The sequence below is a fragment of the Mercenaria mercenaria genome, chromosome 5, assembly GCF_021730395.1.
Source record: "Mercenaria mercenaria strain notata chromosome 5, MADL_Memer_1, whole genome shotgun sequence".
NCBI classification, from domain to species: Eukaryota; Metazoa; Mollusca; class Bivalvia; order Venerida; family Veneridae; genus Mercenaria; species Mercenaria mercenaria.
In genome coordinates this window covers 72368301-72384912 of record NC_069365.1, presented here as the reverse complement: position 1 = coordinate 72384912, position 16612 = coordinate 72368301, and the positions used below count along the sequence as shown (strand labels likewise).

The 16612-nt window shown below is 31.9% G+C and overlaps 1 protein-coding gene across 4 annotated transcripts in view; it reads left to right on the top strand.

The window, feature by feature from the left end:
* LOC123557595 (uncharacterized) overlaps positions 1-16612 on the top strand; it is a 73286-nt gene that overhangs the window by 20358 nt on the left and 36316 nt on the right. Inside the window, exon 1 of one of the 4 annotated variants that reach the window (XM_045349153.2) lies at positions 1108-1244. The exons of 1 other annotated variant lie outside the window; for it this stretch is intronic. In XM_045349153.2, coding sequence (XP_045205088.2) covers positions 1176-1244 — 69 coding nt within the window. In that variant the 5' untranslated portion in view covers positions 1108-1175. Of the gene's footprint in view, positions 1-1107; positions 1245-5214; positions 5603-14767; positions 14934-16612 lie in introns of those variants that run through there. 2 more of the 4 variants (XM_045349150.2, XM_045349157.2) reach the window with 2 other exon arrangements.

Here is a 16612-nt window from a genome sequence, read left to right as displayed (position 1 = left end):
ATACATGACTTTGATTTTAAAGGGAGAACTTTGATCGGATGTAGAGTAAATAGCGAGACTTTTGTTTCTGAAGTGTTATCCTGATACTGGAGAATTTGAAAAGACATAAAGTGGGAATTATTGGCATAAATACTGTGAAATCCGGGTGAAGCTATCAAGATAACGGAATTGAGTAATTGTGGATAAATGAAGACTTGTTAGTGTGACATTCAATATTCAATGTAACAACAAATCCAGCGTGAGCTGATATGCATTGAGTCGATTCAAATTTGTATTGCATAAAATGATCGATCACCTTATCACTTTTCTGTTATAACATATTTAATAGGACTACATGATATTCGCATTTTATAAACTCATTACACTAATGACGTAAATATTTTTTAAAATTTACTGGAGATAACCATTCACATGAAACTACCATTAGTATATCATATATAATGAGTATTTAGGAGAGCTTAAAATATAAGAAAGTGATATTTTTTTACCTTTTCTAGCATATTAAATATTAGCAATGACATCGGTGTCTAATAAACGTTTAAAAACTAATGCGTCCAAATGCGGTAGCTATTTCTTTATTACAAAATCATACTCATTGACAAAAAATGTTCCGAGTATGTAAATAAAGTGAAATGAACCATAAGATCATTATAATTTTGCACGGCAAAAACATCATCAACTTTTGAAATTTGATATCACCAATTTCATTAAATATATTTGAATCTGTTTAGGACAATACTACTTTTGCAAAAAAACTACTGCCAACTGATAATACATTCAAATTTATAATGATTATTTAAACAAATGATAATAGATGCTAAATAATTATATCGATTATACAAACGCTTCAAAGAGTTCCTTGTTAATAGGCTGTCGATGTCATCATTTTAGCATTCATATTTAACGCTTTCGGTTTGTTGTCATGATCGATTGACCGTATTGTCTGGATCATCAAACTTGAGTTATTGGACATTAGGAAAGAACTTTAAAATAATTCATATCTCACATTAATAAATCATTATCTCACATTAATGACTCATTTAGAAAATGATACTGGAAATTGGATGGGTATAAAAAGGAATGACAAGTTAGATTTAGTGTAAGGTGCAGAACGGAACATTAATACACGAAGATTAGGCATTCTTATTTTTGACAAGATAGCTGATTTAGCAGATATGAGTAAAGTGAAAGTGGATAAAAGTACATACGCCGGGCAGTATGCTTCTAGGAAAAAGTTGGTCAAGGTAATTATTTTAACATTTTAGCAAAGACGTACAAGTAGACTTTGTGAAAAGTTCTGCAAAACTGTGTCCGCCGGAAGCACTTATCAAGTCAGAAATTTATTAAAATAATCTTAGCTTTTAAGTGCTGTGTCTCCAACAATTTACTTCTAGCCGGCAATTATGTAAACATTCATGCATATACTGAAATCAAGCAGGTTTACGGAAGGTTGTCTATGCTACCAAGGTACCCGCCCGTTCATGAAAAAAATACTTAAAAAGTCACTTGCACTTTTAAGGAAACGCGCCAAATGACCGAAATTGTGTCATATATCACTGCATTTACACTGTCCCGATTTTCTAATCTCGTCCTACTTATTTTAAGGAAACCGTGGAATGAAAATCTTTTTCTGATATGCCGTATATCCCCTGAGTCGTTTCAACCGCTATCAACGGAGACTCTAATTCCTTGGACGCGATTTATAAAGACTTTTCTTTGCGAACCTTCAAATTCAGTAATCACAGTATACATCTTTATTTTCTGAAACGTGCACTGTGGCAATTGGACAATTGAAATGATATCTAAACACATCATTTAAGACCAGGGAATTATTGCTAAGAATATTTGTAGATTATGAATATTTTTCAATGAAATCCTGATTTTTTCATTATTATCCTTAATGAGTATGTTTATCTTATTAGAGCACAAAGTTTACTGATTTTATAATACCTGGGAATTTAAACTATAGGTTCAAGCCAAATGTTTGAGCATTTAGATGCATCTTATATCAGTTTGAACAGATTGTGAAACTTCAAGGTTTATGAAACGAATTGACCGAATGTAGCTGTTTGACAACAGAGAATGCACGAGAAATTCATGAAGTTCTAAATGCTAATGATCTGACTTTTAATAGTATCGAGTCAATGTATTTTCTGTGACACACTTTTTTTCAGGAAATTGACTTTAACCACCTCTTTTCTTTTTTTTTTTTGTTTAATTGATGCTTTATAAATACAAACAAAAAACTTGTATATTTAAGTCGATAAGATGAAATTTACATTAAAGACAGTCTTATCATATTATCAAAATTAAAATGAATGTCATACATTTTCATGCTTTTAAATTGTTTGACATCACTCGAATCCCCATTCTAGTTTAAAGGTACCACAGTTTAAAAAGTGTACAATTATTTTTCTTACTGATAATCGATGTTATCATTTATGATAAATTGCTTTTAAAAGTGCGTGTTACATTAAAAAGAACACGTCAATACCACTTGGATTAAGTTTATGTCGTTTATATTCGTGAATAAACCAACATGCTAAGCTGCGTAAAACATTAACAAAGAAACGTTCATTTTTACAATGCTTAAGAAGGAGAAAATTCAGTCTGGAAAACCTCTGTACAATATAATTATCAATAAAATGTTATCTAAAAAATAATAACATGAACAGGTCTTTCTTAAAATACACCAATGCTGTTGTAACTTAACATATCATGCCTGCCTAGCGGGGAAAGACACAGTTATCTGAGCAAGGGATCACCTTTTATTATATTTACCTGAGAATGTTTTGTCTGAAATACAACCGGTAATTTACTTACGAACACAAAACCTTATGTTCAACTAGTTGGATACGGAAAAAAAGTCAGTAGTGGGACTACCTGCGTTAGTTGTGACGTCATATATGATAACGTATCTGCGTTCCTTGAGTCAAAATGTTCATCGTTTATAACGAATTTTCAGTCTTACTAAAGGGTTAATAATGCAGTACCTTGATTTGCAATGATACATTCACCAGTTGTAGATTTTGCAAGGCCTCATCGCATTATATGCGCCAGTTATTGATAATTTCTGGGGGGAAAAAAGGGAAAAAAGCATTCAATTTGGCTGAAAAATCTTTTATACATTTATTAATGCTTTTATCAGGATACTTCTTTTACCTTATTTTTTCCGATGGTTTTTTAACATCACGTCAACACTTATTTTTTTTTGCAAAACCCATTCGAGTCTATTACAACATTGCAGGTCGAGGCACACCTATAATAATTATATTCTCTTTGTACTAGGGAAAAGACAAGCTATACATGTGTATGTTGACGTCATAATTTGATGTGCAATGGTTGCAAAAACAGAATGCTCGTTTAAATAAATATAAAACATACCCTAACGAACCATATGCACATGTATTCAATGTCTTTATAAGAAGAGGGTCTAAACAGAACTTTGTGTAATTGTGTTTAATTGATAACCACATTGGATATATATTTCTATATTGATACTGCTTTTGACGAGAAGCTTTTCACGTGATTTCTAACTATAGATTGCTCCTTTAATTTACAAACAATGAATAAGTTTTGGTCAATAATGAAATATACTCAATTTATCAGCTTTAATAGAAGAAAATTTACGTAGAATATTCAAACTTATATAAGCATTTGAAGTTTCATTTTATGCAGTGTTTTGATATTTGTTTTGCCGATAGCCTGCTAAATTTATGGATCGTTGATGCTTTTCTATCAAATATTATTGATTTAGTCGGTGTGATGAATACATTTCATGATTTTTATTTTAAATGGTAAATATTTAGGTGTTTAGATTGAATGATAAAACAAATTGCATGAACACGGCTTCTAAATGGTTTGTCATATTTGCACGCTTGTGAAAATCGAGTATTGAAAAGACACAAAGTGTAATTGTTGACATAGATATTGTAAAATCCTAATGAAAATATTAAAGGTATTCTAGACCCTAATTTCATACTTGAAAATATGGACAATTACTACATATAATTTAAGTACACTTAGATTTGAAAAGTTTATATTTATTAACAATACTATGCGTTACATTAAATAAGACATATTTGATACATTTATAGCTAAGCAGAATATAAATTTGAACTACCACTAAAAACTGGAAGTGTTTTAGCAATCTACTGTTACTGCATGGCATCTTATTATGAATGTGTTCTGTATACACAATTAATTTAGATAATCTAAACAAATAAGCCTTAATATATTTGATGAGGATTTTCTACAGTATGAATAAATATCTCAAGAAAAAGTACCATGACATGGCATTGTGTATCTTTAAGAAATGGTATTAAATGTTGCTGATTATATGTCTATATTACCACATTTATATAGCGCAAACAAAGGTGATATGCTGATAATAGCAATATGCTTTTTCATAAAAGGTTTAATGTAACAGTTGCTTATTTCATGGCTTGTTTGCATAGTTAAAAAGCAACAACTCTTGCTCACATAGTTACACATTGTTATATTGCATAAAATGATCGACTGACCAATTTTCTGTTTTGAAATATAAATAGGAATATTCGAATTTTGCAAACTTATTATGAAATATCGACGAGGCTGTATCGTATTTTGAATAACAGTTTCGACGAACGTGCTATGAAGTCATTAGGTTTTAGTTGATAGTTTGGGGGTGCGCATAAAGGAAAGAACGAATATTTTTTCAAACATGTATGCTGTGCATGTTGTGATATAAGCAATGTTATCATTGTCATAATTTTACTGGTATTATTTCATTGTTAAACTACTTTTTGTAGTACATGAACTGAGTATATAAGTGAATTCAATGAAATCTTAATAACTTTGAATTGTGCACGAAAGAACATCAATAGCATATAAATTTAAAATATGTTTCAGTTTGCTTAATATTCTGGATGAATCTTATGGGACAAAACGTTTTAGGACAATACAGCATTTGAATTTGAAGATTTGACAAGTGGCAATTGATAAATATGATAGACAGCCAAATTGATCGTTTAAATCCATCCAACTGTTTCTTGATATTAAGCTTTTGATGTAATCATTTTTTTTGTATTTACATTTAATGCCTTTGATTTGCTGTCATGATCGATTGACCGTCCTGTCTCAAGCATCATACTAAATTTGAATTATGGGATATTAGAAGATATCTTTTAAATGTTTGTATATCTCATTAATGTCTCATTTAGGAAATGAAAATGATCATTTAAATTCTATTGAACGGAATATTGGTAGGAAAATTTAGTAAAGGGGACAATACCATTCAAAGGACTATTTTTAAAAGTGCGAAAATATGGAATGTATACTGCGTTATACATTAGCATTCATTCGTAGTTGAAAACTGCAACAGGACATAATAATTGTGAGAACATTCTAATAGTTCTTCCTGGTGGAAACAAATATTTTTTCTACTATGCAACACTTAAGAAGAGTCCACTTATAATATAGGATAGAACTTATTCTTTTAGGAAACATCTTAACATATTAAGTTACGTTAGGCACTTTTCTTGCTTAAGAACATATGTATAGATTAAATATGGATAAAAGTACCTACGTCGGACAGTATGCTTCAAGGAAAAGGCTACTCAAGGTAACGTTAATCTTAATTGTTGATACTTCTGCAAAAATTTACAAACAGGCTTCGTAGAAGTTTCTGTGAAATTCCGCGACAATTATATACACATATTGGAATATTTGCCGATCACCAGTCAAAACTATTGTCCGAGGTCCAAAGGTTGATTCCCGTGCTACATTTGCATCTGCCTCTTGCATTGTGTGTTGTGTGTTATGTATGAAAAGCGTATCATTGAGGGTTTCAAACTGAACCTGCAGCATTTTCATTTATGTCGTGTTTAGCGACTTTTGTTGTTTTTTACTTTTTCTATTACATTGACAAATTTAATATCTATTTTCATTAATTACTTTGTACGTTGTCTCGTACATCTACTACAATATGATCTTCCATATCATCTCGAAGAATGTCTTAACAGAAACAATTGTCAGAGTCGTTTTCAAAATTTTGAAATAATATTCTGTGTACTGTTTATTAATATCAAAGTGGCAATCTCTAATTCTTAACATAAACTAGATTCTATTCTTTTTTCTCTCAATTCCAAAGCAATAACCTATATGCCTTTATCTCAACGTTTTTATTTCTCTGATTTTATGGACAAATATAGGTTGGTGTGAACCAAATTCTTAAAGAGAATAGATATTAACTGACAACTAAGTTAATAATGACCGGGTCAACTACCAGTATCAAGTGTCAATAGCAAGTCGAACATATTTCACAGAGAAGATTTTGTTTCAAGTGATCACATCGCAAAATTGATTGTTCATAAATTGGAACACTTTATTGTCATTTACACTATTAATATTACTATCATTGACAGTGGTCATTGAAAGTGATGATCTAAAACTTACTGAGATTTTATTTAAACTTGCTCCCAAAGTTCTTAGGGAAAACCATGGACAATTAACCGCCTCGATAGCCTAGTGGTAGGACGTTCGCTTCGAGTGCGGGAGGTCTTGGGGCCGTGTCATACCAAAGACGTGAAAAATGGTACCAGTAGCTCCCTTGCTTGGCGCTCAGCATTAAAAAACTGGCCTCTTCTCTTATACCCTCGTGTCGATGGATGTCGAGAGTGATTAATATAACTTTTTGAACTTCCTTCAAAATCAACATAAAATAGATTATGTATAAATTAAACCATGGAGCTAAAATTTATTTGTATGATTTGACCTATTACAACTGATTTATGCAGAAAAAAGAGTGTGTATTGTCAAATGATAATTTGAACTAATAAATGAAACTAGCCTGCAAACAACAATTTAGATTCAAGTTTGACAATTGGTTCAGAAACCTAGAACTTGACATGGCAGATGAACTGTGCTTGTTTGGTATTGGTCCCGCAGGTCTCGTGGATATTTAAGTATTTCTGTGCATGTAATCAAAACAAGTAATAAAATACATTAAAAGCGATGTATATCTCTGTGGTGGACTCGCATCTATAAATTGGTGATTCGGTATGAAACTATAATATTCCTGCCCCTTGAATGATGCTTACCTGATATGAAGGTTGAACTTTCATTCGTAATTTGCCTAATAAGTATCTATAAGGATAAGTTTTTCTCCATTTAAATCTAATCTTACAAGACTTGTTTAATCATAAGCTTATGTGTGCAGCATTTTATGTTTTGTCTTCAATAAGATGTTAGTACAGAGTACACGATTGTTAGAGATATTAAAAAGACTGTAATGATAACAATATATAAACAAGAATTTATCAAAAAATCCGTTGATTTTTAAGTCTATATTGAAAGAGAGTAACAACAAAACTTTTGTTCAAATCTGTTCTTATTCTTTCCTTCTAGTTTATTGGTTGACCAGAGACACGGAGTTTACAGAGACCTAGCAGTCTCAATGGTTAACATCTAGTGACAATGAACTTTTATTGCTTAATCGTTACCCGTCCTGAAATACCAAAAGCTGCTTTGTTTTCAGTCGATATTTAGAGAATTTCCTTGGGCATAATCTTCTCATGGTGGGTGTACTGATTTTTAAATAAAAGTCGAATTTTTCAGTTTGCATTTAGTAACGGTAGGCGAGATTGTCGTAGTTCAAGTAAAAAATATTTAGGTTTCGCAGTCATGTAGTGTCTACAGTTAACAGTTATAATCAAATAAACGGATTTCTGTAGTTGTTTGTTTTCAAGGCGTGCTTCAATCCTTGGTGCAATTATTAATACGACTTTCACTTGATTGCATGCCTCAGCCATTTCATGAAGAACTGTCTATAGTGTGTTTCTAGATTGGTAAAAACGAGAACGTAAATTATCTGCCACTTGACAAATGTAATATAAAAGGCAACTGAAGTTTATATATAATCAGTCCTTCCTTGTATGTTTGTTTGTGGTTAGTACTACACTACATATAAATTGTGAGCTTTATGCAAACGTTTATATATATTTAATGTAATATCTGATGTAATGAATCGTTTTATTTCTGGTCTCCTGGGAGGGATAATGGAGGATAAAATCTGTAAGAAGAGCCCTTGGGAGCATAGAACACTTCCAAGCAGAAAAAATGCAGACTCGGTTTGATTGAGTCTCTTGCGTTCATTTGGTGCTAGGGGGCGTGAGTTGTCCATGTGTCAATGCATCTCATAAACCGAGTCTATGTGTGTCTGTATGTGTGTGTGTGTGTGTGTGTGTGTACGTGTGTGTGTTTGTTTTGTTTTTTTGTTTTCTTCCTTAGTTTTGTTGTGTTACGGCCTTTCAAAGGATATTCACGTAGATTTGATAACTATGTTTGGGGTTTTGCTTTCAGAACCCTGTCTTAATTTTTCATACCCAAACTTTTTCTGCTTAAAATATTTGATAACAACTAGGGGTTTTTGTGTCAATAAGCCTCAGTGTACCAATACTGGGAGCTTATCGAGCTTAGGTATAAGTCACATAGAATCTTCAATCTTATCTATATATACAGGTTTGAAGTTTCAATTAATACAGAGTTTTTGATATTTGTTTTACCGATACCCCGTTTAATATATAGATTTTTGCTGGTATTTCTATCAAAAGTGCAATTGATTTTAATAGGTAAGATGTAAACATGGCTTTGATTTTAAAGGGAGAACTTTGATCCGATGAAGAATAAATAGCGAGACTTTTGTTTCTGAATTGTTATCTTGGAGATACTGGAGAATTTGAAAAGACATAAAGAGGGAATTATTGACACAAATACTGTGAAATCCGGTTGCAAATATCAAGATACGGAAAGAGTTATTGTGGATAAATGGATGCTTGTTAGAGTAACATTCAATATTCAATGTAACAGCAACTCTAGCGTGAGCTGATATGCATTGAGTCGATTTAAAATTGTATTGCATAAAATCATCATCTGATCATTTTCCTGCTATGAAAGATATAATAGGACTACATGATATTCGCATTTCATCAACTCATTACATTTTTGACGCGAATCAAGTTTAAAATTTACTGAAGATAACCATTTACATGAAACTACCATTAGTATGTCATAGATAATGAATATTTAGGAGAGTCTGAAAAACAAGAAAGTGATATTTTTACCCTTTCTAGCGTATTGAATATTAGAAATGACATCGGTGTCAAAATTAACACTTCCAAATACGATTGCTGTTTCTTCATCAAATCATATTCGTTGTAAAGTAAATGTTCCGAGTATGTAAATAAAGTAAAATGAACCATTAGCAACATCACCAACTTAAGAAATTTGATATCACCAATTTCATTAAATATCTTTGAAATGTCTGTATAGAACAGTAATACTTTTGAAAATAAAAACTACTTGCAACTGATAATACATTTAAATTGATAATGATTATCTTAACAAATGATAATAGATGCTTAACAATTATATCGATATTACAAACCAATAAAAGAGTTCCTTGCTAATAGGCTGTCGATGTCATCATTTTAGCATTCACATCAAACGCCTTCGGTTTGTTGTCATGATCGATTGGATCTGTATCATCAATCTTGAGTTATTGGATATTAGGAAAGAACTTTAAAATATTTCATATCTCACATTAATAAATCATTATCTCACATTAATAAATCATTAAATCATTATCTCACATTAATAAATCATTATCTCACATTAATAAATTATTATCTCACATTAATAAATTATTATCTCACATTAATAACTCATTTAGAATATGATAATGAAAATGGGTAAAACAAGGAATGACAAGTTAGATTTAGTGACAAGACCTTGTGTTAAATTTTCTAAACATCCCAGTTAAAGGAATATATTTGAAAAGTTTGTATACGCAGATAGGCATATAGCTTTAATTCATATTTTAGAGAGAGGCAGCTCATTGTAACCTGTCATTAGGTACAAATGAAGATATAGACATATTACTGGAACATTTCAGCGAGACTTTTAAAGTTTTCAGTACTAGACGATAAAAGTTATGTATTAAATATGTGAACCTACAAGAAAAATATAAAACAAACATTTAACCAGAAGTGCAAAACGGAACATTAATACACCAGATTGGGCATTCTTATTTTTGACGAGATAAATGATTTATCAGATATGAGTAAAGTGAAAGCGGATAAAAGTACCTACGCCGGGCAGTATGCTTCTAGGAAAAAGCTGGTCATTTGTTTGTTTTTGTTTGTTTTGGGTTTAACGCCGTTTTTCAACAGTATTTCAGTCATGTAACGGCGGGCAGTTAACCTAACCAGTGTTCCTGGATTCTGTACCAGTACAAACCTGTTCTCCGCAAGTAACTGCCAACTTCCCCACATGAACCAGAGGTGGAGGACTAATGATTTCAGACACAATGTCGTTTATCAAATAGTCACGGAGAACATACGCCCCGCCCGAGGATCGAACTCACGACCCCGCGATCCGTAGACCAACGCTCTTACCTACTGAGCTAAGCGGGCGGGCGAAAAAGCTGGTCAAGGTAATTTTTTGAACATTTTAGCAAAGACGTGCAAGTAGCGTTGTGAAAAGTTCTATGAAATTATGTCAGCCGCAAGCACTTATCAAGACAGAAATTCATGAAAATGATCTAAGCTATTAAGATGTCTCCAACAATTTACACCTAGACAGCAGTTCTGTAAACATCCATGCGTATACGGAAGTCAAGCTGGTCTACATAAGGTTGTCTTTGCTACCAAGGTACCCGCCTGTTCCTGAAATAATACTCAAAACGTCACTTGCGCTTTTAAGGAAACGCGCCAAATGACCGAAATAGAGTTAGCATGACATATTTCATTGCATTCACCCTGTCTCGATTTTCTAATCTCGTCCTACTGATTTTTAGGAAACAGTGGAATGAAAATCTTTTTCTGATATGTCGTATATCCCCTGAATCGTTTCAACCGCGACCAACGGAATCTCTAATCTCTTGGACGCGAATTATGAAGACTTTTTCTTTGCAAACCTTCAAATTCAGTAATCACAGTATACATCTTTATTTTCTGAAACGTGCACTGTGGCAAAATTGGACAATTGAAATGATTTCTAAACACATCATGTAAGACCAGGGAATTGTTGCTAAGATTATTTGTAGATTATAAATATTTTACAATGAAATCCTGCTTTATTCATGGTTATCTTTTAAAATAATAACTATTCTTACGAGAGCACAAAGTTTACTGATTTTATAATGACTGGGACTTTTAACTTTAGATTCAAGTCAGACTTTAATCTGGAATAAAACCATATTCCGTGAATATCACTTACTTATTTATGTCACCATTTTACGAAGAATGTTCGAACATTTAGGCACATCTTAAATAAGTTTGAACAGATTGTGAAACTAAAGGTTTATGAAACGCATTCATTGACTATAGCTGTTTGACCATTCAGAATGAACGAGAAATTCATGAAGACTTTTAATAGTATCGGGTCAATAATTGAGCCGTGCCATGAGAAAACCAACATAGTGGCCTTGCGAACAGCATGGATCCAGACCAGCCTGCGCATCTGCGCAGTCTGGTCAGGATCCATTCTGTTCGCTTTCAAAGCCTATTGGAATTAGAGAAACTGTTAGCGAACAGCATGGATCCTGACCAGACTGCGCGGATGCGCAGGCTGGTCTGGATCCATGCTGGTCGCAAAACCACTATGTTGATTTTCTCATGGCGCGGCTCATATATTTTCTGTGACACGCAGTCTTCCAGGGAATAAACTTTAACCACCTCTTTTCTTAAAGATTGGTGCTTTATAAATGCAAACAACAAACTTATATATTCAAGTCGATAAGATGAAATTTACATAAAAGATAGTGTCATGATGTTATCAAAATTAAAATGAATGTCATATATTTTCATGCGTTTAAATTGTTTGACATCACTCGAATCCCACTTCTAGTTTAAAGGTATTTCGTTTAAAAAGTGTACAATTATTTTTCTTACTGAAAATCGATTTTATCATTTATGATAAATTGCCTTTAAAAGTGCGTGTTACATTGAAAAGAACACGTTAATACGCCTTGGATTAAGTGTATGTCGTTTATATTCGCGAATAAACTAAAATGCCAAGTTACGTTAAGAGACATCATTAATACATTTACAAAGAAACGTTCTTTTTACAATGTTTAAAAAGGAGAAAATGCAGTCTGAAAAACCTGTGTACAATATGATTATGAATAAAATATGTTAACACGAAAAAGTATATCTTTAATTACATCAATGCTGTTGTAACTTAACATATCATGCCTGCCCAGGGGTTGAGGGGGGGTGGGGAGACACTGTTATCTGAGCAAGAGATCACCTTCTATTATATACATAAGAAAGTTCCCGTCTGAAATACAACTGGTAATATACTTACGAACATAACACCTTATATTCAGTCGGATACGGAAAAACAGTCAATGGCGGGCCTTCTTGCTTTAATTGTGACGTCATATAAGATGACGTATCGTCTTTTCTTGAGTCAAAACGTTCACGGTTTCTAACGAATTTTCAGTCTTATTGTCTAAGAACATATCTGTTTATATGGTATTATGGTATCTGTTTATAATGAAATGGTTTATAATGCAGTACCTTGATTTGTAATGATGCCTTCAGCAGTCGTGGATTTTGCCAGGCCGTATCGTATTAGACGCAAGCGCTTCGTAGGATCCGGGCCGAGTCTATTACAACATTGCAGAGCAAGTCACACTTATAATAATCGAATCCCTTTTGTCCTAGGGCAAAGACAAGCTACACATGTGCATATTGACATCATAATTTGATGTGCAATGGTTACAAAAAAAACAAAATGCTCGTTTAAATAATTATAAAACATATCCTAATGAACCATATGCACTTGTACTCAATGTCTTTATAAGAAGGGAGTCTAAATGTTATGCAAATATGTTTAATTGATAACCACATTGGATATATATTTCTGTATTGATATTGCTTTTCACGAGAAGCTTTTCGCTTGATTTCTAACTGTAGATTGCACCTTTAATTTACAAACAATGAATAAGTGTTGGTCAATAATGGGAAATATACTCAGTTTATCAGCTTTAATAAAAGAAAATTCACGTAGAGTATCAAAACTTAGCTTTATATAAGGGTTTGAAGTTTCATTTTATGTAGAGTTTTGATATTTGTTTTGCCGATAGCCTGCTAAATTTATGGATTATTGATGCTCTTCTATCAAATACCATTAATTTTAGTCGGTGTGATGAATACATTTCATGATCTTTATTTTAAATGGTAAACGTGTAGGTGTTTGAATTGGATGATAAAAACAAATTGCTTGAAAACAGCTACTGAATGTTTGTCATATTTGCACGCTTGTGATATTAAAGTATTGAAAAGACAAAGTGAAAAATGTTCAAATAAATATTGTAAAATTCTCATGAAAATGTTAAAGGTATACTAAACCCTTTCATCTTTGAAAATATGATCAATTGCTTCATATTGTTTTAGCAAACATAAAATTGACCAGTTATTGTTTATTAACAATACTGTGCATTAAGATAAAATAATACATACATAATTGACCTATATGTATAGCAAAGCAGAATATAAATGTGCACTACCACTAAAAACTGGAAGTGTTTTAGCAATCTACTATTACTGCATGGCTTCTAATTATGAATGTGTTCTATATACATTTCTACATAAGAAAATACTACAAAGAAAAAAATACCATGACATGGCATTCTGTATCTTTAAGAAATGGTATTAAATGCTACTGAATAGATACGTCTATATTATACCAGATCTATATAGCGCAAATAAAGGCGAAATGCAATATGCTTTTTCATAAAAGGTTCAATGTAACAGTTGCTTATTTTATGGCTTGTTTGCATAGTTAAAAAGCAACAACTCTTGCTCGCATAGATACACATTGTTATATTGCATAAAATGATTAGATGATCAATTTTCTGTTTTGAAGTATTAATAGGAATATTCGAATTTCGCAAACTTATTATGAAATATCGACGACGCTGTATAATGAATTATATTTTGAATAACAGTTTTGATGAAAGTGCTATGAAGTCGTTAGATTTTAGTTGATATCGCATAAAGGAAAGAATGAATAATTAACATGCCTTTTTTTTCAATCATTTCTAATGTGCATATTTGGATATAAGCAACCTTATCTGTATTATAATTTAACTGGTATTATTTCAGTGCTCAATTGTTTTTCATGAACTGGGTATGAAAATGAATTCGATAAAGTCTGAATAATTTTGAATTTTGCACGAAAGCACATTTGATTCAATAAAAGATAATTTATGATATCAAAATTTGTTTCAGTTTGCTTAATGTTTTGGATAAATTCTACGGGACAAAACGTTTAAGTGCATCTGAAGATTTGAGAAAGTAACAATTGATAACAGAATATTGACAGCCAAACCGATCGTTTAAATGCGTCCATCTAACAGTTCCTGGGTATTAATCTGTTGATGTAATCATTTTTGCATTTTGGTTTGCTGTCATTATCGATTGACCGTGCTGTCTCAAACATGAACTAAGCAGGAATTATGGGATTTTAAATGGCTTCATATTTCATTAATGTCTCATTTAGAAAAAGAAAATGATCTTTTAAATTCTATAGAACGGAATACGGGTAGGAAAATTTAGTAAAAGGGACAATATCATTGAAAAGAATATTTTTAAAAGTGCGAAAATCTGGAATGTAAACAGCGTTATACATTAATATTAATTCACAGTTGAAAACTGCAACAGGACTTAATAATTGTGAGAACATTCTAATAATTCTTCTAAAAGTAGAAACAAATATTTTTTCTGTTATGCAGCAGTAAAAAGAGTCCACTAATGATACAGAACTTATTATGTTACGAAACATTTATTAAGTTACGTTAGGCACTCTTCTTAAGACATATGTATAAATCAAATATGGATAAAAGTACCTACGCCGGACAGTATGCTTCTAAGAAAAGGCTACAAGAGGTAATTTTGATCTTACAATTTTTTTATATTTCTGCAAAGCTTCGTAGAAGTTTCTGTGAAATTTTCGATTTTAAGACCTGTTTATTTTTTTTTTTCAAATTTGTATTTTATCACGTCACTACTCTTTGTCATTCATGTTATTCGTTTATATAATATATGATTTCTTAAATTCTTACTTAACTTGTCTCAGCATTGTCAGTGTAAAGCTGAAAGGTCAATATGCAGCTTTCTTAAACTGAAAATAATTTGTATTCATTTTAAACAGCATACAGGGAATATCACAAAAATACTTTCACTTTTTTTAGTTATTTAGACCTATCTTCTTAGACAAGATGTGTTTCAGAAACCATGTCATCGGCCCAAAATATGGCATTTTTCCAAATATTAACTTATAAATAATTCTTACAATCAGGAAACACTTTTTCGATTGTCTCTTAAAACATTGAGAAATCGTGAAAAGATTCAAGGCATAAACCTGAACGTTAAAATGAATCTTAGTTTTAAAAAGTTTTATAAAAGTTCTACATTGTAAAACTACTGTTATTGAGATGAAATATTTTTTATAAGTCTGAAATGGATCTTTATCGTTATTACTGCACGAAGTACTGTGGCAAGAAAATTGACAATAAAGCTACACTCCTAGTAATAGAGAACCTCCTTTGACAAGACAATACTTTATTTGCTTCGATAAAGGTCGCACAATTCCATACAGAGTCAAAAATTAATTTAAGTGGTTTAAGCTATGGAAGATGTCTCCGTAATTATTTGGACGGAAATCCTGTAAATAGTCTTTTGGATGTTCACATGTCTGTGAGGCGTACATGTGGTCTTCCTCCACCATTAAAAGCTAGTCGCCATATGACCTAAATTGTGTCAGTGTACAAAACAACATAATATTGATAATAACAGAATTTAAACCCTTATCCGGCCAGGAAAATCACAGAGAAAATATGCATTTCCGGATATGTCAGATAGACTTTTCATTCATTTTCACGAAAACAGCTGAGAATCCCAACTTCATGTTTTCACGATCAATATGTCTCCATCCTTCATATACATTTTTGTAAGTGTCATTGTAGGACATTGTAGTGAGTATCATTCATAATAAATTCTTTAACAATAGTTGTACTAGAAATTGTTTTGTTGCGTTCATTGAAGTCACCTAAAATTTTTATTTGTTTTTAATATTTTGTAAACAACTGAATATTTTTTCGATTTTGTTTTTGTCATTCATCTGAAAGTCAAAATGTGGCACCATTGTAATGATTTCACATATTATTATCAGTATTAATTAACACCTTGTTTCTCCCTAATTTTTCACATAAATATGTGCAGTCATATTTATTTCCATGGTATTTTCAAAAATGAATACCAATATTAATTATTGGGTTTGTTACTGACCCTCTACGGAAATATGTAGGGTCAGTATGCTTTATAGAGGGCGAGACGAAAGGTCTCTGAAGGTGGCAGTAGGATCATTTTGAAGTTTTAAAATAATAATGTTAATTTTATGGTCAACATCACGCAATTTTGAATTGCAATTCTCATGTAGGGTCACCAACTGACCCTCTATAGAAATATAGCGGCGACCACGTGACACAACTCAACCAATGAAAGGGCTAGAATCTGCTGGGAGGTAAAACAAACAGAATTGTAGGTTCTTGTGTCAAAGTAAAAAA